Here is a 21,614-nt window from a genome sequence, read left to right as displayed (position 1 = left end):
GTTGCAGTTTTCCCAACTGTTTTTGAACTTACTGAACAAAATTAAGTTAGCGTTACTGATGGCGTTTTGGAAATAATCAAATGCCACTTGGAAAATCTCAGGATACAATTTTTGAAATACTTTCCAGAAATTGAGAGAGAAGACAATACCCAAGATTGGATTACAAACCCTTTTTATACCACCGCCATCAATTCCTCTGATCTTCCCTTAAAATTAAAGGAAAACCTGCTGGAAATGTTCGTTGACGGTTCACTGAAAATAAAATTCGAAATTATGTCAATCTGCGACTTTTAGATTACTGCTCGCAAAGAGTTCAAGGAGCTTAGTGACGCTGCTATTTCACACCTCCTACCATTCCCATCAACGTATTTGCGTGAGCAAGGCTTCTCCGCACTGACATCAATCAAAACAAAACGCAGGAACCGTTTGAACCCAGAACCATCTCTGATCCTCGCACTCACGAAGATTCGTGAATTGTGACTTTCGTTATGGCGAATGTTCGTAAATTGAGCGTTCGTAAACCGAGAGTTGCCTGAACATCGAAATGAGGAGTGCTGATATAATTTACATGTTGTTTGATGAATAAATGAAAATTCGTATATAAAAATTATTTTTAATACATAAAATAAATGTTAAAATAGACACAATCTCCAGAGTCTACATTACAAAGAATAAATCTTACTATTTCTTCTGTAAGAGTAAACCTCTGTTCATATGAAGTTTAATGTAGACTGGTGCAATTCTGAGTCTTCCATATTTCATTAATGTATTGATACATCCAAATTTTCTTTCAGCTCTAAAGTCCTTATGAAATGTCTATTACAGTGCTGTAATAATAGTGGCTCTGTAAAATACCACCCCTGAAACATATGTCATATTATGAATTAAGTTATGCTTTGAAGTTTGTTTGTACATTTCAAAAAAGCCTACAAATCTGTTAAGAGAGAAATGTTATACAATATTCTCATTGAATTTGGTATACCAAAGAAGCTAGTGAGTCTAATAAAAATGTGCTTAAATGACACCTGTAGCAAAATTCATAAAGGTAAATATTTATCAGACTCATTTTCCATCAAGAATGGTCTGAAAGAAAGATATGCTTTGTCTCCCTTGCTCTTTAACTTTGCGCTAGAATATGTCATCAGGAAAGTTCAAGATAGGCAGGAGGGTTTGCAATTGAATGGGACACATCGGCTGTTGGCATATGCTGATGATGTTAATTTATTGGGTGATGATATAAATATGATAAAGAGGAACACACAAGTTTTAGTGGAAGCTATTAGAAAGGTTGGCCTAGAAATAAATTCAGAAAAAACTAAGTACACGTTCAGAGTCGTCAGCAGGCAGGCGGGCAGAATTATCTTACGGTGGCTAATAAATCCTTTGAAAGTATTACAAAGTTCAAATATTTGGGAACAACAATAACAAAACAAAATTATATTCATGAGGAAGTTAGGAAGAGACTAAATTCCGGAAATGCTTCCTACATCTCAGTTCAAAATATTTTGTCTTCCTGTCTGATTTCTAAGAACCTGAAAATTAAAGTATACAAAACAATAATTTTGCCTGTTATTTTGTATGGGTGTGAAACATGGTCTCTCACTCTGAGGGAGGAACACAGATTGCTGGTGTTTGAGAATAAAGTGTTGAGGAGGATATTTGAGCCTAAGAGGGAAGACAATGGGGCGTGGAGGAAACTGCATAATGATGAGCTTAAAAATCTGCACTCCTCCCCCAGTATTGTCTGATGATTAAGTCGAGAAGAATGAGATAGGCTGGGCATGTAGCGCGCATGGATGGGACAAGAGGTGTGCACCAGGTATTGGTCAGGAAGCCTGAAGGGAAGAGACCTCTGGGGGAGTTCCAGACGTAGATGGGTGGATAATATCAAGCAGGATTTGTGGGAGATAGGAGTTGAAGGAAACTGGATTTTGTTGCCCCGGGACAGCGTCCAGTGGAGGGCTTTGGTTAATTCAGTGATGAACCTTCAGGTTCCCTAAGCCAGCTAGTTAGTTCGTTCGAAGTTTGTCATGAAAACAGAAATCCTTTGACAACTGCCAGGGCTACTTTCTTGAAAAGCAATGTGACTGGCAAAACTTGTCTAAATAATATTTTAAAATTCACTTCCTACAATAATATAAACACAATGCATCTCCATTACAAGTATCAGTTAGTATGCTGTTTAAGGAAATTACTGATGTTTATTATCAGAATCATATACGAGGTGCGATCGGAAAGTTTCCAGACTGCGCCTATAAAAACCCGTACACTTATCTCAGATATTAAATTCATCCATCACCCTCGAAGTAGTTCCCCTGGGAGTGAACACAACGTTCCCAGCGCCGCTGCCAAGCCTGGAAGCATCCCTGGAAATCTTTCTTTGTCAGCCTGTCAAGCACCATCTGCGATTCTGCCTGAATCTCTTCTATCGTCTCAAATCTCCTTCCCTCTAGCTGAATTTTCATCTTTGGGAAGAGGAAGAAGTCACACGGAGCTAAATCCGGCGAATAAGGAGGGTGCGGGATGACGGCCATGGTGTTTGAGGCCAAAAACTGCCGAACTTTGAGGGCGGTGTGCGCTGGCGCGTTGTCATGATGCGTCGCATGTGGAGTTCTTCCTTTAGAATCAGCTGACAGGTCCCATAGCCTATCCCAACAATGTCGCACAAGTCGTTGATGGTACGACGTCGATCTTCGTGAATGGCCTGCCGAATCTTCGTAACATTTTCGGGCGTTGTGCTCGAAGATGGTCGTCCAGAACGCTCGTCATCATCGACAGAGGTTCGGCCATTTTTAAAACGTGAATGCCACACAAAAGTTTGTGCACGACCCATTGCGGACTCCCCAAATGCTTGCTTTAGCATTTCATAGGTTTCCGTAGCCGTTTTGGCGAGTCTTTGGCAAAATTTGATGCACACGCCATTCCGAAATCGCAGGAGGGTCGGTGTAATGCACTACCAAAACGCCCGTAACTAAGAAACAAATGCTAATTCGATTATGCCGGCTGGCACACTGATTCACTATGAATGTAGGCCGCACCACCTAGCGGCAGAAGCTCGTACTACATACGGTTCGTCCTCTATTGACACAGTCTTGAAACTTTTCGATCGCACCTCGTAAAAACCACAAATACATTATGTGGGGGAAAATGCGTAGTTAATGACTGTTCAGATACAATGAGTTGATTAAAACAATAATTAATCCTTATAAAAGGCTAGTTACCTCTCATATGGAATAACAAATGAAATAAACAAAACTCACCTGATGGATTTACTCGAATGCTTAGAATTGAGTCTGGTTTTAAGATTTCCGGAGGGCTTTCTGGATCATATAAGTCCTGTAAAATGTTTATTTCATAAATATTATGTCATTCACACGTTATCTGCCAGCACATTATAATTAGATATATCCTTACCTGGAAGTTATATCCCTGTGCACTGGTAAGCCCTATTTCAGCAAGGTTCACAGAGATAAGATAAGGATATCCATCTATTCGATGACTTACGAAAGCCACAGCATATGAATATTTATCACCTAACAAAGGGCTGATAGGACGAGTCCAGATTTCAATCCCTGCTGACTGAAATGGAAACCGACAGTCTCTCTGTGATTCCGACATTGATGTCCATTGTTATTACAGTTACATTTAGCAAAGGTATGTATGTACAAGTCGGGCGAGAAGTGCTAGCACATGCGCAAAGGACTAATTTTGGTCGTATGAGATGGACCCGTCTGAAACACACGCTAGAGGGGTGTCAGCCTCAGTTGGTTTGTAGCTCTAGCTGTGTTTAGTTCGGTGTGTCACCGCAGCTGAGGCTGTGAGGCCCCCCGAACTCCCCTCTCTCGGCTTACACATCGCGTACCACTGCTCGCGCGACCTTTACAATATGTATTCTATATTTTATAACTTCAGATGAACAGAAATATGTCAAGCAGATCTGAATTTCAAGCTAATTGACTCAATTGTAAGAAAAAACTGTGTACTGTAAAGTAAATGAGAAAATATACAGTCCTATGTTGAGAGGTGAATATCATTCAGAGAGGATAGAAATGTTATTTTGTTTGTATGAATATCCATTTGAAAAACGTGTCAATACTTTTGATTCTCTGAAAATAAAATATTTCAAATATTGGAATTGTGAAATCAATTTCCCAGTTCACAAAATAAAATGTATCAATAAGACGATTACACTGTTAATGCGATGTCCCTGGATGCCCAGTGCATCTTGATTGACAGCGAGAATATCCTTGTTTTGTAGGATTGCTTTGTATTCAGGTTTGATATCTCTGAGCTCCGTAGAGATGAGCAATGGAGCAGCCAGGATTGCCCAGATGGCCATTTGCACTTTACTCTGGTCGTAACTCAGTCCATAGTTCCCAATAATTAGCTGAAAGTGCATCACCAATTATTAAGATAAGCTCAAGCACAAACTTGTTAAATAAATGGGCTGAGAAGTATTTCAGTACCCACTTCAGAGTCCAGAATTAGCATCCAGTGATTCTGATTGATATATATGGTCCACTAGAGGAATTGTGGGAATTCAGATAATAAAGCACCACGAAAATGTCCAGCAGAATGTCCGTCACCTCCTCTGACTGTTTACATAACTTGTGTAGTGTAACATTTTTCAGGTCTCTGAAGAAGGCTCTCAATGGCCTTCTACTAGAAAAGCATCCACGATCAGTGACTCAGTGGAATAAAATGTCTCAGTTGATGAAAGACTCTCGGGTTATGAGCCACGTCAGGTGGCTGAATGGTGAATAAACCACGTCTTCTGCCAAGCACCATGCTATTACCTGCCAGCGAGCACGCTACAAAGGACCAGATTTGTTATGCAACAACCCTGAGGGTGAGAGCAGAGATTTCTCTCGAAACACTGGCAGAAGATATACAGTGAAACCTCTATCCATCGTTCCCGGAACTATCGTTTTCCCGGATGCATCGTCCGTTTTGTTCGGTCCCGAATACATCCCATATAAAATAATGTTACATTTTCCCGCTTCTATCGTTCCTCGAACTATCGTTTTATCGCATCGATCGTTCAAAAATCTTAGTCCCGGCCCACAATTTTCCCGCAATGATCGTTCCTGAGAATTTAAAATGCTGGGTTTAGAGATAAATTAATACCGAAAGACGCATAATGTTTTTGGAATACACAGTAGCGGTAACCTGTTATGTCGCCCAACCAGTACATTCTTTTGGAATGAGGGTCAGCGGTGCAGGGGTGATGGTTGGAGTGAATGGCGGTGCTCATTGTCAGAAATTTTACGATTTTAATTAGGGTACACTCATATTTCGTTCCAGCGATGCCAGATGGCATGTGCAGTGTGAATTTCTTCACAAATGCTTTTATTACAAGTACAAAGGAAAGACTGGCGGCACTTTTCATTCTTCTGGTTCATCTCGTTTCCAGCGGTTCAGGGTCTTCTACAGCTACGTTTCGTTGAGTTCGGCAGTAATAGTATTTCCATTCTTCCTGTTATTGTCCGCAAAGGGGGTGGGAGTGGTGAGGAAGAGGAAGACGACGAATGCGAGCCCGAAGCTTTGCCGAGTTTTGCCGAAGCATTGGCAAAAGTGAAGTCGTTCTTTTATGCGCTTAATATTAGTGAACGTGACGAGGAAAACATTTTGAACGTGGAAAGTGCTCTGTTTGGTCTAAAACGTAAAGTTTCGACAAACCAGTTGACCATTAAAGACTTTTTTGGTACAAAGAAGTAACTTTGAAAGAGAAACATCGTTTTTTTTTAAAATTTTAATGCTTTCCCGCATCTATCGTTTTCCCGCATTCATCGTTTTTATTTCCCACCCCCTTCGAAAACGATGCATCGAGGTTTCACTGTAGTTTATTCACCATTCAGCCACCTGACACGGTTCATGGCCTGAGAATCTTTCAACTTCAGTCGCCGCGAAAGCTTCATTTTATACATGTCTCAGTGTTATGTGGATTTAATGTGACTGAGGCTAATAGTTTATGAGCTTCCTTACAAAAATAGGAAATTAGTTACAATTGTAACAGAATGTTATATAACATCTGTTATATAAAACTAAACTTTGAACACAATTGCGATATGTCACTGTCTTTTCCCTTCTCAGATTCCTTTACGTTGGTCATTTTTTTATGACATAACTAATAAAATATGTTTAAAAGAAATGACATTATAAGAGGGACACCTGAAAAATTGGGCTACAGTAGATTTATAACTGTAGGATATGTGTTTTATAAAGATTATAATTCAACATACCATATCAGGATCGTTCCAGTGTCCAGGACCAGCGTGATCAGCAATCCTGTCCTGTCTTTCTGCAAAATAGTCCATGATAATTTCTACTTCTTCCCATGAATCATCAATATCCACATAGTTGCGCCACAAGTTGCAATTCTCCTTCAAGGACTCAAAATCAGGCTGCAGTAAACATGAAGTTTCCATGTACCATACACATAACCAAAAGCGTAACAGTATTGTAATAACAATAACAATTCTTCATATACATTGGTTTACATATGTAGGATTTGAGGTTTTCAAAGTAGTGAGTATGAAGATTTCTGTCTTCTGGGTTGTTGCACCGTGTAGTATGGTAGGGCCGAGGCCCCGATCTGTGTTCCCTTCCACCCTCCACCCAACTCCCAATGTCTGGTGCCTTACCAGATACACTCCCTGAGCCCCTCACAAGGGGGCTGTTTCTTTGACCCCCCTCTCTCTCACATACCCCACAACACGCCCGCGCTCTCCTACTGGTCCCCACTCACGCCTGATTTGACACCAGCTCCCATTGGCTAGGATTTGGCTACTCCATTCACTGTCCAATCCCTATAAACCGAGCCCTTTCCACTCGAATGGCTCATTCATCCCCCTGATGGCAGAGGCAGTATGACCTCTGAAACGTTGGTGGCCATCTACCATACTACACAGCACAATAACCCAGAAGACAGCAATCTTCACTGGTTTACATCTTTCAGATTGCTTCACTCAGGCTGATATGTGGAAGCACATAGTTAAATTAATTCTATTTACAACCAAAGAGACACATACCTCAATGCCTGCAAACTCTTGATACACTGGCCAACTGCAGGAGTAAACCATGGGACGCCCAGTCTGGTTCAGGTACTGTCCGAACAGTGGGTAGCCTGTGCAACATACTTATTCTGTTTGTATACATACTTTTTAATTACTTTACATTTTATTCAAATATAAGTAAGAATAAAAAGTTGATATTAACCCTTAACCAATGATATGCAGTCTGAGAGAATGCAGCAGAAGAAATTTCCAGAGAAAATGGCTTACAGTCCTCTTCTTGTCTTTTCTTTATATGTCTACTCGTATTTCCACCCCTTTATTGGTCGTTCAATGCCATTTGTAACATGAAATTTAGCCTGGTGAAGGAGGCCTGGGAGACGGCACGTCACTGGTAACGCAAGTTTTTAGACTTGGCAGCTATCGTCAAAACCATGAGAAAGTGTGTTTTGTAATGGGTTATATCTTATGATCGTAATTTTGGAGAAGTGCTTGGGTACTTACAAGAAGGTTGGAGTGATGCTAGCAGTGAAAGTGGGTGTACAATTAAAAGTGACCACAACAGGAAATGTACTGAGGGAGAATGACAAAATCAAGAAGTTTACTAATTGCAGATGTTCACTCAAACAAATATATTGATCATTTCTTAATCAATTATACTAGAACATAACATAAAGCATCAAAATGTATTATTCAGTTCAAAATTTTTAATGAAAGAGTAAGAAGTATATAAAAATTTCTAATTTTAATTTTTACTTCATGCGAATCCTGCACATCCTTAGAAATGTTAAGAAAATGTACTAAGTAGTTTCTTTTAAAAGAGATATTGTGATACATACAAATGACTGATATGTAGCGGTACATTTCAAACTCTCTTGCATACCAAATTAATTTGGAATAAGGTAGGATTACCAAACCTCAATTGGTCTCTGAGACCTCATATCACTGTTAGCGATACAGAAAACCACATCACCGGTTAAGGGTTAATACCTTATATTAATGACAGCAGACCTGTATCCATGTCTTCAGGTTTTGACCAACAACCATCCAGTTTCACATAGTCTACCTCCCAGTCTGCAAACGTCTGTGCATCTGTCTGCATGTGACCCACAACACCAGGGTAACCTGCACATGTGTAAGTCCCAAAATCCTCATAGATACCAAATTTCAGCCCTCGGGAATGAACCTGCAACAAGAAACACCTTTCTCGTTAAGGTTCATCATTTGACTTTGCATAATAACAAAATTCCAGCTCAATTCTGAAAGTATGTGATGACGGTGCATTGTTGAAGCAAACCGTTTTCTGGACATTATAAACAATAAAAACCATGACATTTTTGAGATGGGAGTCTATCACTGTCTTCAGGTAAAACCTACTCTGTTGGGCCCGATCGATAGAGCTAATCCCCATCTCATGGATAATGTCCAGAAAACAGTCTGCTTCAATAAAATTCGTTTGTTGCCAAACTCATATTGTTACACATTTATCACTTATGAACCAGCATTTATTACACCAGATATGAAATTTGCAGAGTATAGCACACTACAGGGACTGATGGTGAATATTCTGAACTTTTATTTTAATGTGGCACAGTATTTTAAAACTATTATGAGGGTTCTTCCACAGAAGAGTGATTTTTTAAATAATTTCTAAGGTTTGCATAGATGTAAATTAGTTAAACTTGTCTATATGGACATATATTTAATTATAATATGTAAAGACATTTGGAAGGAAGTGTGACAGCTTTTTTTTATTGTGAAATTTATGTTTTAGTAATTGGCCTATTCTTGGGGTACTGAAGAAAATGCTTCTGGGATGTGAGTTATTTAAATTATAAAGTACTTTCCTTTTAAAATAAAAAGTTTTTAAATTTGAAATCTTTTCATAGAATTTTGAATGTTTTATTAAATTTAAGGATAGTATAATCATGGAGAAAATATGAATTAAATTGCGAAGACCTGCAATAAATCAGCTGAAAGAAATTTTAGTTTCTTGTAAATATTATGGAAGGTTGCTTTATATTACAAGACTATTTTAATAATAAAAGTTTAAAAAACAATCAGAATTTTTGTTTGCTTTCATGCACCTATGTAATCATTACATCAGCTGCCGTGAATCACTAAAACTTACAGTCGGCAGCCATGACAGGAAGAAGAGGTATATTATACACCCTTGCAATATTCACACTTGACTCAACATTGACCAAGATTCTTTCGGTTGGACAAGAATAAATTTACAATAGAGCAACAATTATTTTCATATGAATCTTGAGTGTATTAAGCTTAAATTTTCTGGGATTTGATTTCTCTGTGTATAAAAAATGTCAATAAAATATAATAACTGGTATGACAACAGAAAGTAAACCAAAATATTAACATAACACAGTGATTCTACACACAAGAAAACATCTTTATCTTCCCTGTATAAGCAAAAATTATTTAATCAATAAAGTCTTTGAAATGTGAGATATAGTAGTTTGACTCACATAGTCAGCCAGCGCCTTGATGCCGCTTGGAAATCGCTGTGGATCAGGCTGAAGTCGACCATCACTGTCTCGTTCTAAGGCTAACCAGCAGTCATCAATAATTACATACTCATATCCAACATCCGCATAGCCTTCTGACACCAGCAGATCTGCTGTACGGCGAAACAGCTGTTCACTGTTCAGAATGAAGCAACTGTTACAATTGAACATTGTTGGCTTCCTTGTTTGGTTACGTAAGTTCAATATTTTTCTCATCTTAGGTATTCTAGTGTAAAATTAAGAATCTTACGAAGAGGTCACACTACTACATATTGCCAGGTGAGTACTTTTTTTAGTTTAAGTTAATCTCATAAAATTATTTAATTTAACAGGCTCCCTGAAAAATTTCAAGCATTTACTATGAAACAATTAACAACGTCAAACTGAAAATCAGACCATAGGAATGGAGAAAAAATCTTTCACCCTACTAAAGATAAATTTGTGCTTTATTTTAAAAGCCAGACATTTTACACCACATCATAATAGTTTCTTATTCTTCCTTTACAGTGTCCAAAGTTTCTGGCATTATCATTTTCTCATAAAACAGCATAGCACCTTTGGGCTGTCTGTGATGTATTAAAAGGCGATACACAGACAGTCACTTACCACATCCTAGAACTTTACCATGTCTGTTCACTTTCCACGAAGACGAAATATTGTCTCATCACTATAAAAACTGAGCAGTTGTCTAATTGTTTGGTCAGCCAAACATACCCCATTTTGTTTCCAGTGTATTTACTGCATATAATCACTTTTCCTATGTTAGGAAATGTTACTGTGACATGTTACAAATGTAATGAGAAAGAACGCCACAGAAAAACAGAGCACATATTAACTGCACTAGGTTACCTTTTTGTTACTGTAGCCTGATGAACAATTATTTATTGCTAGATGTTTCGCGATAAGTGTTTCAAATTGCCCAAATACGCTTTAATCACTCTGTTTAAGTACATATATTTTAACTTAAATAAATATGGGCTTACACTGAACTTAAAAAAAAATATATTAAAATTATAAAATTTAAACTGTTCGCTATAAATATTATATTTTATCTGAGCATAGAATAATACAGTGAAAAACATTATAACTTGTAGAAATAAGGCTATTATGATTATGAAACACTAAAGTGACAAGACCACAATATATATTTAGGTACTAATCATGTTTAAAGTCAAATAGCTTGTTTGGTATTAGATATGGTACGAATAAGCAGAATGTATATGTGCGTGGGAAGTCATTTCTCTCCTAATGGGGGATTTTTTGTAGTGCTCTTTAATTTTAGTCTCAATTTGATCAGTTTTACTTTGAATAATATGTTTTAACTTCAAACAGGCCTGATACTATAAACAAAATTCTATTGTTATATATGGTTGCACTGAATTTATATATTGTTCTACTGGTTATAAAAAGGTTAAAATCCTGAACGTTATTAACAAACACCTTTATCAGTCCAGAAGATGTTTCTATTATTCATGTCAAAAATTCCGCAGAATATTTGAGATTGTAACAGATCACTTAGTTGCATTCTCATCCATCTGTAATCACTTCACAATCCTTTTCAGTTCATCTCATTTCTTACTGCTCTATTTTACATAGAAGGTGACAGCTAGTATCCTTATTTTCAAATAAATATTCCAATTAAAGTATAATCAGAATCAATGTATACATTTTTATCACATGAATCGCCACACTGTTTATAATTATACTCAAATTGAATTACCTGATACAGTCATCTGGATATGCCACACAATCAACTATACAACGGTACCTCTCCCAGGCAAGCCACCCCATTGGTGGTGTAAGGGCTAGCCCATTGTCCAGAGCTAAAGCTGTTGCCAAAATACTCACCGCAATGACACAAACCCTTAGCATCATTGTCACATACCTGCACAGAAAAAAATTAAAATTACTGGATTTAATATAGGTGGTGTCTACTTTCCAATTTGTTACCCATTTTACAAATATCAAAGTGCAGACTTGTACAGAGTGATCAAAGTCACATAACCCATGTTAACGTACAGTGTCCCAAAAAGATATATCCACATTATAACATGGAATATTAACCTTGTTGAAGATTGCTGTCTTCTTGGTTGTTGAGCTGTGTAGTCTGGTAATGTTTACCGACGTTTCAGAGGTCCTTTCTGCCTCCATCATCAGGGCAATTGGAACCTCTCTGTCTTTCCTTCTCTCCTCCTCCCTTGCACACGCTGTGACATGCCCACACACTCCTATTGGTTCACATGCCCTCGCCTGATTCTGACACCAGTTCCAATTGATTAGGATTTGGCTACTCCTAAACTGTCCTGTCCATATAACTCTGGCACTTTCCACTCGCATGGCTTATTCTTCGCCCTGATGTTGGAAGCAGCAAGGACCTCTGAACGTCAGTAAACATCTACATGGTGCAACAACCCAGAAGACAGCAATCTTCAGATTCACCGTCGTGAAAACCTCAAATCCTACATTAACCTTGTTATTGATCTCCATGTGCTGTGTTTACAATGAGAACCTAGTGTGGTCCCAACTGAGTTCACTGAATGTGTATACATAATTTTGTAACATCCTGTATTTACTAGTGGTTGCAATTCAACACAATTTTATTGGATTAATAAACATAAAATATTGCTGTGACTTTAAAAGAGCCCACACAGGTCATGTCATGTTGTAATCTGCTTGTACCAGTCAGTTGTCTTTCAACAGGCAAAGTACAAGGATGTCTCTTTCAGAAGCGCAACAGGAGTTCATTGTCAAACACTACGTGGCATCTCCTTCTTACTTAACATGCCAGAATGAGTTTAGTGATATATTTTCTGATTTTCCTGCACCAAACGAATCAACAATATCTCATCTGGAGAACTGTTTCTGTCACTGCAGACACCCTTCACCAGGCTGCACGAAACGCGATGAAAAGAGTGACTGTATGCATTGCTGAATGTGGTGGCCATTACCAACACTCAACCTAACATTGTTTCTTTGATGAAAGACTCAAGTTACAAGCCGTGCCATGTGGCAGAGGACCAGATTTGTTACGCAGCAGCCCTGAGGATGAGAGCAGAGATTGCTCTCGAAACATTGGCGGTAGATATGGTTTATTCACCATTTAGCCACATGATGCGGCAAGTAACCCAAGAGTCTTTCAACTTTAGTCGCCGCGGAAGCTTCACTTTATACATTGTATTTCTGCTTTCTGATTTTAATGTGACTTGTATTTTGGCAGAAGAACATGCATCTGAGATAGGTTACATGACTTTTTTTATCACTATGTACTTCATATTATACCATTTAAACAGCTTTTTGAAACAGAACTCATCTCTCTATTCCCAATAAAATATATGTTCAACAAAAAATTTTTGGGTGATCAGCTGATGTTTCATCATTTAACCATCTGACACAGCTGATCACACAAGAAAATTTTATTGAGTTACGTCACCACAAAAGCTTAAAATAATATATAATATATGTTCTTTAGATATTAAAAATCTCCTTTTCTGTCAAATACCTACAATGTAAGCTCTTCCCACAGAGCAAAAGATTACATTTTAATCACATAAAACAGGTGTAACCAACGTCATCCAGCAGAGCGTTCCTTAAAGTTGATAGTTACTAAGGTGGTCAAGCCCCCTTTTATGAAACCAAAAGGTTCATTACTATATTCACAATCACTATCAATGAACCTTATTGTGCCAGTTCAGTCCAGTTCTTATCTTTGCATCTTACTTCAACAAAATCTATTTAAATATTATCCATGTATGCTTTAGTTATCCTTGAGGTTTCCCAACCAAAATTTTGTATGCAGTTCTCACAACTTATCCATCCTACCATCCTAACAACATTAAATGAGGCGTACAAATGATGATGCATATACACGCATATGATTTGAAAATCAGCAGTTTTTAACATGATAATAAGAAGCATATCATGACTATACTCTTCCTATCTTTCATCATTAACACAATTTTTGTGTTTCACTGTCATTTGTGATAGAAAATGTTAAAATGCAGTTACTGAATAATTATCATGCAAACAGGTCTTGAATGCACGCGACTCACAGACCATACCGGTGGCCACTGGACAAGCAAACCATTCAAACTGCCAGATTTGCAATTCACATGCTATTTACAACTTATATGTAATCACTGACACACTGTAACTGTGCAAGAAATTTTCCAATATCTCCTGCACAGCGAAATTTTAACAACATCGTTTCTTTTCTCAGGGATCCTGCCCCGTCACTCAACAGACTATTCAACATGATAACCTTGTTGATTCTCAGTTGTTCTCAGCGTTAATGTTACCACACACTACTGTTCCTAGTTATGAAGCCAGAACTAGGGAACTCATTAACTTTTTTCACACCCAACCAACTACTTGCATACATCCCTTCTTCATGCCTGACTCAATCACACACAGACAAACTAACAAACCAATCTTCAGTTATTAGAACTGTCATCACTAGAAGAAAATTATTTTTCTACTATTGAATGTAAGCCCTCTAAATCCAATTAATTTCACCAAACTCTGTTTTCTTACAGTCTATTTTAATATCAACAGCAAAATTCTGTATGTGCAGCCTCTTTCTTTATTATAACAAACTTTATGACATTATGAAGCCTAAAAATATAAATTATTTATTATTGAAACATGGGTCTAAAGCCCCTTACAGTGAATTCCTACTTAGTTACACTACCAGCAACTCTTTTTTTAAAAAATAAGATGACTTTCAGAGTCTTTACAAAACACTTATCAACAACAACATACCCACAAGATGTACAGAGAAGAAGAAATTACATTTTGGATACACAAAGCCTATTTATACCATTTTCTGGTATCTTAAAGTTCCTTGCACTGTTTCAACATAACTTCTTTTAACCTGAAGAAAACAGGTCAAGAGATTGATTTGTTATCATCTGATGAAGAGAACACTTTCAATGTAAATATATTGCAAAGTCTCATCAGTACAATTAAGTCAGATAAATCAATTGTTGTTATCATCACTTACATCATTTATATATGATCCAGTGGTCTTCTGGTTTGTGACACTGAGTGGTCTTGTAAGTGCTTATCTATGTTTCGGAGAAATATATCACCTCCATCTTCACAGTTCAGCCTCAAAGCTCAGTACAAGTAGCATTATACGACCATATTATATTAATATACAGGTAGGCCCCACTTTACGACGCTTAATTTTACACTGTTTCACATTAACACTCTTTTAAAATAATAATAAACAAATAAAAAATCGGAAGAAAATTTGAAAATGCAAGCGTAAACGCGGCACAGGAAGTGGGAGCCTAGGCGGTGCTAGTGTCAGCATCAGTTGCTTTCTCCTCATCTGCCAGTACAATACATTATAATTCTTCCTCGATTTACGCCGCTTCAGCTAACGACCATGAGGAGGTGGAAAGTAACCCCGGCGTAAATCAGGGCCTATTTGTATTGTCAAATAACAACAGAAGTTAGGGACCAGTGTCAGAGAATTTGTATTTTTATTGTTTGTGATTTACTGTATTAAAACCTTTGGCAGGAGAGCAAGTCTCATAGTTGAGCTTTCAGAATTTTCTCCAATTCCTCTAAACAAACGCAAATATTTTTCTGTAACATATCGGCTATAACAGCTTCCTTCTAACTTCTTCCAAATTCAACGTTCATAATCTTCCAGTTATTACAGATCACTCTTGGTGCCTATTTGCCTCATATATTTTTTCTACAATGCAATATTATACAGAAAGAGGGTACAAAGATGGCTGTCTTCTGGGTTGTAGTGATGGCACATGCCCCTGATGATGGAAGCAGCAAGGTCCTCTGAAACGCTGGCAAACTTCTATCAGATTACATGGCACTACAATCAGTCTAGGTTTGTGTAACATCTTAGCTTTGAAGGTATTGCCATCCTCTTCCCTTCAAGTTTACACTATTTTGTGACCCTTCATTGAGCCCGTACATACAGGCATGGAATGTAAGCCTGGACAAGGTGGCTAATAGCACCTGTGATGGGCTGGTTGATGCTTTTTATCTGATATTTTCTACTGAGTTTCAGTGTATGGAGTACCACCGAATCAGAAAATTGACTTTATTTTTCATTTTAAAAGTGTCAGCTGAGCTGGGCTAACATGGGTAACATAAAGCCTCTGCCCCTGAAACACTTCCTTGTCACAAAACCCAGCTCTGTGATCAGGATCATCTTCAGCCAATGCGTGTAACAGCCTTAAGGCACATACCACTTCCTGCTAACAGTTTTTAAAATCTACCATCTTTCTTGCATGTTGCCTTACAGATTTTTTAGATGATCGTGTGAATTACTGTAACACTGCAGCAGAATTTTCCCAACTTGTTGATGAGTGAGGTCTCCCCGATAATTTATTTTATGTGTCTTTATCACAGCTTCCTGAAACTGTTTGTCATGTTGATGGCTCAGTTGAATATTTGAGTCTCCACTGTCTTTGCACTTTACACAAATTCTCTGATTTCCAGTATCACTTCAACATTAATTTGCATTACTCTAAAGTTAACCTCTACCACTTTGTATTATGCTAACACATGGGTACATATTACAGTTTTTAATTGTGACTAACACCATCTGTTAACTGCAAACCACACTATTTAGAGACATCTTAAATTTATAGTATGAAGATGCACTATTAGAAATTATGCATAAAATAAGTAAAAAACAAAAATTATTACTGCTGCTGCATAGAGGTGGAAGTATTTAAAATGAAGTATATTTTCACTAGTTCTTCCTAGAACTTACCTGTGGAAGGTCTAGAATTTTTGTAATATCTCTTGGAATAATATAACAGTTTTAAAACAGTCTTTACAAACAATCATTGTGGTTTGTACTTAATGGGGTCAAGAGGTGCTCTGTTCCATCTTATCAGTATGTTGTAACTCTTCATATTCCCCATCTGATACAAATATTTTTACGACATAATAGATAAACAGCTAAAATGCTGCTTATCTCAGGTCATAACCAAAATCATTATAGGCAGTGCAGATACGTCTTAAGTACACTGGAAAGTATAATACATCTGCAAATTCCACACTTCCCACGAAATATTATTTCTCTATTGACAGCCTTCCCGTCACCACTGTACCACAGCATCCAATTCAGAGTTCTGACGCACCTCAACATCCCAGATGAACTATTTACCATATTAGGCAAAAACAGCTACATTTTATCATGAATTTTAAATTTTTTGCATAATCTTACCACTGGAATAGCAAATTCACTTTACAAATATTTTATGAACCATTCCCTAGCAGACTGAATTTCTATCTTTATCAGAAATAACAATGATACTTTCATACAGATATTTGTAAAATATCATTAACCATTTGTTGAAGTATCTCTCTGTGTGACTAGATGTCAGTTAACACTATCTGTCCCACCATAGACCTAACATAAATGAAGTTGAATCGTTATAGGCGTAAATCAAGAAACACGTTAAGAACGTGTGACTTCGTAAAGTCAGAAATAACAGCTGCTTAAGTAAAATGATTCACATTTTCTTTTATAAACATCTTTGATTACAGTTAATAGATTAAGACACATTTGAAAGCAGACCTCTGAAATGTTGGTAAACTTCTACCAGACTACACAGTGGTACAGATCAGAAGACATCCATCTACATTTCAACATATATCATATATGTTTATTGATTAGTTTAAGATATGCCCATCCAATCTCATTCTTTGTTAGTTTACCTTCCGTGTGTTTAACTTTAGATTAGCTTTATTTGTTTTTCATTTCTGCTACTGTTAATCTACAAATACAAGTACTGACCCTTTTCCATGTCCAAGTTTCTGCTGTAGACATTAATAATGGCACGTAGTAACTTTTAAACAGACATATTTTCCCCTTCTTAGGCATTTCTAAAGTAATTTCCCTCACTAATTTGTAGAATTTTCCTACATTTTATGATGTAAATTTTTCTTTAACATGTCCATTACAACATAACTATACAAATCTGAAGATTGCTGTCTTTTGAGTTGTGCCGTGCAGTCTGGTAGATGTCCACAAAACTGACATATACAAATTTATTATCAGTCTCTGAATTTCAATTTCCAAACAATGTACCTAAGGAAAATCTGTAACGTACCAGACACATCCATCGCAGAGATTGTGCCATTGCCATGAAGTTAGATGAAAACTTTCGGTGATCCTTCATCTGTCTGCAGGCTTCTTAACTTCCATGTAAAGTAGCTCCTTCAGAGATGGCAACCTGTCAACAAAGAGCGTCAACTTTAAGATTTTCAGGGCCCACACAGGAATGAAACAAGTCCAATACTGACTTTCAATTATGCTCACTTTTATGAAGATGGCTGTATACAAAGATGTTGTGCCATGTAGTCTGGCAGAAAATGACTTATTGTTTCAGAGGTGCTTACTGCCTTCATCATCATCATCATCTTCGCCTTAATGATCGAGGCAGTAAGAACCTGAGGAAATGCAAGACAGTAAAATATATTTAATATCCAACATAAAATAATTATGACACTTTCAGGCAGTAAAAGGAGTATCTACTGTAAAGAATTAATTAATTACTTTCCCTCACTAGCAAATACATACTCTCATTACAATCAATCGTTTTGGTGAAATTTCAAATAAATTAAGACATACACATTATAAATTAAAATACAAATATAAAAAGAATATATAGAATGAAATAAACAGAATATAAATATCAATAGAACATGTTAACCTAATCCTATTCAGTAGACTGAAGCAGGTAACCTGAAAATTTTAAGTCAACTAAAAATTAACAAAAGTTAATTTGCACCTACTAATGAATAAAAATCATGTGTCAAACAAAAAATGTGGTTACTTTCTCATATTATCCCCAACTGTAATATAATTCTGTTGCGATGAAGTGTTGAATGCCATACATTTCAGTTGTGCATGTAGTTGCAATAATATGGCTGTTTCTGCTGCTGGCCTCCACAGTGCTTGTCATCAGTGTCAATTTCAAGTCATTTAACATCTAATGATGTTCAAATCAATGACTGCCACAGATATTCTTTAGTAATTCAATAACTGCTCTTCACTCACTTTCAGGAGTCATTATGACATGGTGTTTTGTCAAGTGACAGACCACAGGTACATTTACAGTTAAAATGGTCAGCTACTTACCACCATTCTTTGGTCCAGTAAACAATGTCATGACTGTTACCACTTAGGGTAGGTCCCTGTACCCTGAGGACGAGGATGAAGATGGTTCTTGAAATGTTGGTATTTTCTTTATTAAACCACCTTACATGGCTGATAGCCTAAGAAGAATTTATTATACTTTGTCGCCGTGAAAGCTTCAGATCATGCAAGTAATTTCATTCTTTCTTACAGAAAATATTTTACAATGGGTCATATTCTGAATACTGAGTTCTGCTTTTAAACACTGTTATTCTAAATACACGAATATATTATTTAGGTGACAAATCCTACACCATTTGTATGTTCCTCTATAGGATTAATGAATAACAAATTACAGTGTCATTTTGCTGATGACAGCTACATTTGGGTGGCAATGACTTCAGGGAAAATTTGCCTACTTTATTCTCATTAACAACTGCTTTAATAAAGTACTAAAATTGACTGAATGCATTAACGTTCTTTACCTGCAGACACCAGAGTACCGAACAACAGTGAATGGCTCATTATCTTTATTCATATATATCCTTTAAGGTGTTGTAAAATCACTTTCTAAAACGTGACTTCAGCACAAATACTTATTGTGCAACTCTTTTGCACTCTTCCTAAACGTAGCATAGCGCTGTTACAGTTACAATCACACCGGTCAACAAAAACCACATCATTCCCGTGACGATGGAGGTGGAAAGGGTGTAGAATTTTTAGGTTATGTCCTAGAAATTTATCGTACACAACGAATTTATACGGCTGGCAATCTGTAATAGGAAAGTAGACTAGAGTTCAACACAGCGCAAAAAAAAAAAATAATAAAAAAAAGGTGCAAGGGCAGTAAGACATTTAGAATGTCATTGCAATGTTTAAAAGAAACCAGTATTTCTTGTGCTGCATTCGTCATGTAGTGGGATCACAGCAATTGATTGGTGCCCATGATCCATCCAGACTCCGGTAGGCACCAAAGAATAAACAGCCTTCGGCCGCAGCAAAACATATAGTACAATTCCTAGTTAATTAACTGCCTGTTTCAACACAATACAGACCTGAAACATAGAACGATATAATATACCTTGTTCGGGCCAGGATTCTAAATGACAAGACTGGAAACTGCAGTCCATACCACAACGCACTGTAACCACGTGCATTCTTCGGACATTTGTATTCTGATTGCTCCTAGTTGACGTAAAACATGACCATATCATGTACTGTGCTTTTTCATTCGAAACTTATTAAGAGGGTATATATCGTTTTGGGACACTATATTTACCTTATGTAATATTTTTTACGCCAGAGCCTTCTATAGAAATATAATTTCCTTTGTCCAGGAAAATATAGAGCACAAAGGACAAAGAAATTAAGGGTTAAAGAAAGTACGCCATATTAACTACGATACCAGTGGATCTGCCACAGCGCCAACAGGGGATAGTCATTTTTTCAATAAGGCATGTTTTCATAACGCGATTGATTTATAAGAAAGCTGTTTCCATAACGCCATCTAGTTAGTTAGTTAGTATCCATAACGTTGGTGCAAGTTGGATATAGCACGATCGAAATAAAACAAATAAAGAAAATCAGCTAATTAAACCATAAACATTGGAATGAAAAGGGATCCAATCGTTCAGACTTGGCTACGAATACACCAATAGTGAATTATTTTATCTCCTTCAACATTAGATAACATTGCAACTGAAACAGCGCCTTTAAATAAATTTCCCTTACAATAAATTTGTGCCTCCATCAGTGGTTTGTTAACTTGTCATGAAGTTCTCCCACTTTTATAGAACCTGAACGATCTTCTCTGCATTCAGAACAACCGCCATTACATAGACAGTATATATCCATCCTTGCCAGTTCATATATTCACACCTTACGACGAATTCCAAATTGCCTCTTACCTTTGCCCATTTCAATCGAATTGGCATGCATTTCTTTACTTTACGTATAACTGCTACATGTCCTACATATCTACTTCTTCTGCATGTAGTCACCATAATAATATTAAATTATGTGTACCAATTATGAAGCTACTCACATAATTTTATACTTTTCATTCGTCTCTCTTAAGTACAAATATTCTGTGTAAGACTTGAGGTTCTCACATTAGAAATTTATTTTCGAACACCTTGGTTCATGATCTTCTTTCAAAAGTGGAAGCAACTTCCACAGACATGTAAACTTGTGGGTAAAATTAGTTAATAAAATAACAAATGAAGATGCAAATAGATAAGATAACTGGGTTGAAGTAATCCAAAGTTGCATGTCCATACTGAAGAAAACGTGACCTCGATTTTGTCGCGTCGCCGCGTGTGGCGTGCAGTGTAAACAGATTCAACAGGCGCTTGGTACTGTGTATATGTACGAGCGTAGGCAAGGCAAGAAAACCCGAACACTGCACCGCACCAGGTGTTTGCAGGATGTGCAGTAGTAACTTAGTTCAGAAGCAACAGAAAACTAATTTTTCAAAATGAAAACCACGAATATTCATTCACAGTGGTCACATGTATCTGACTCTCAGACAATGGGTCGTGGTTTCGAAGACTTCTTCGAACGTGGATACATGACCGACCGCCTTCTGTGTTGTCCTGTCCCAGTCTGCCGACCGTACAAGAGATTAAGCGAAGAAGAGGTTCTACTGTATGAACAAGAGACCAATGAAAGGAATGAACACGTAAAGTGGAAACGGATAAGGAGAAACGGAAGTAGTAGGCAACGATAGGAAGCAAATGATAATGCAATAAAACCTGTGATAATGAAAGGGAAGAAACAAATTAAAACAAAAATACAAATTAATTTAGAAAATCTGTTCTAAAAGTTAGAATGTTTAAAAAAAAGGAATACATACAAAAATAACATATTATTTAACATAAATCAATTGAAACTAAAACTTGAAGTTTACAACAAAAGAATGATAATACTATCCAAAGGACTCCTTTTTAAAAA

The 21,614-nt window shown here is 37.0% G+C and overlaps 1 protein-coding gene across 9 annotated transcripts; it reads right to left on the bottom strand.

Annotated features, from left to right (window-relative positions):
- Positions 1–593: 593 nt before the first annotated feature.
- On the bottom strand, positions 594–21,419 carry LOC110833303 (alpha-N-acetylgalactosaminidase). Of its 9 annotated transcripts, none has more exons than XM_087347540.1 (12): positions 20,707–21,419; positions 17,844–19,717; positions 17,635–17,757; positions 11,259–11,423; positions 9,500–9,674; positions 8,025–8,199; positions 7,032–7,126; positions 6,243–6,404; positions 4,190–4,387; positions 3,415–3,579; positions 3,261–3,336; positions 594–860 (listed from the first exon to the last, which is right to left on the bottom strand). In XM_087347540.1, exons 4-12 carry the CDS (start codon positions 11,411–11,413, stop codon positions 820–822), a joined length of 1,242 nt encoding a protein of 413 aa, XP_087203666.1. In that variant the 5' UTR covers positions 11,414–11,423; positions 17,635–17,757; positions 17,844–19,717; positions 20,707–21,419; the 3' UTR covers positions 594–819. The 9 variants fall into 9 exon arrangements, with proteins under 9 accessions (XP_087203666.1, XP_087203668.1, XP_087203670.1 ...); XM_087347542.1 differs by lacking the exon at positions 20,707–21,419 and having other exon boundaries at positions 17,844–17,974; positions 18,666–20,196; XM_087347544.1 differs by lacking the exon at positions 20,707–21,419 and having other exon boundaries at positions 17,844–17,974; positions 19,148–20,196.
- Between the last annotated feature and the right edge of the window lie 195 nt (positions 21,420–21,614).

Source organism: Zootermopsis nevadensis, unplaced genomic scaffold (genome assembly GCF_977971745.1).
Source record: "Zootermopsis nevadensis isolate Lab colony 2312 unplaced genomic scaffold, Znev_1.0 Znev_ptg000012l, whole genome shotgun sequence".
Classification (NCBI taxonomy): domain Eukaryota; kingdom Metazoa; phylum Arthropoda; class Insecta; order Blattodea; family Termopsidae; genus Zootermopsis; species Zootermopsis nevadensis.
Note: the sequence above shows the minus strand (reverse complement) of the source record. Positions and strands in the feature narration are given on the sequence as shown.

Excerpts from the sequence above, each read along its gene's own strand:
- LOC110833303 (XM_087347540.1), bottom strand. The coding sequence starts at position 11,413 with ATGATGCTAAGGGTTTGTGTCATTGCGGTGAGTATTTTGGCAACAGCT. Across the intron at positions 9,675-11,258 it reads TATCCAGATGACTGTATCAG|TGAACAGCTGTTTCGCCGTA; the intron begins GTAATTCAATTT and ends CATTCTGAACAG. Across the intron at positions 8,200-9,499 it reads TCAAGGCGCTGGCTGACTAT|GTTCATTCCCGAGGGCTGAA; the intron begins GTGAGTCAAACT and ends TTCTTGTTGCAG.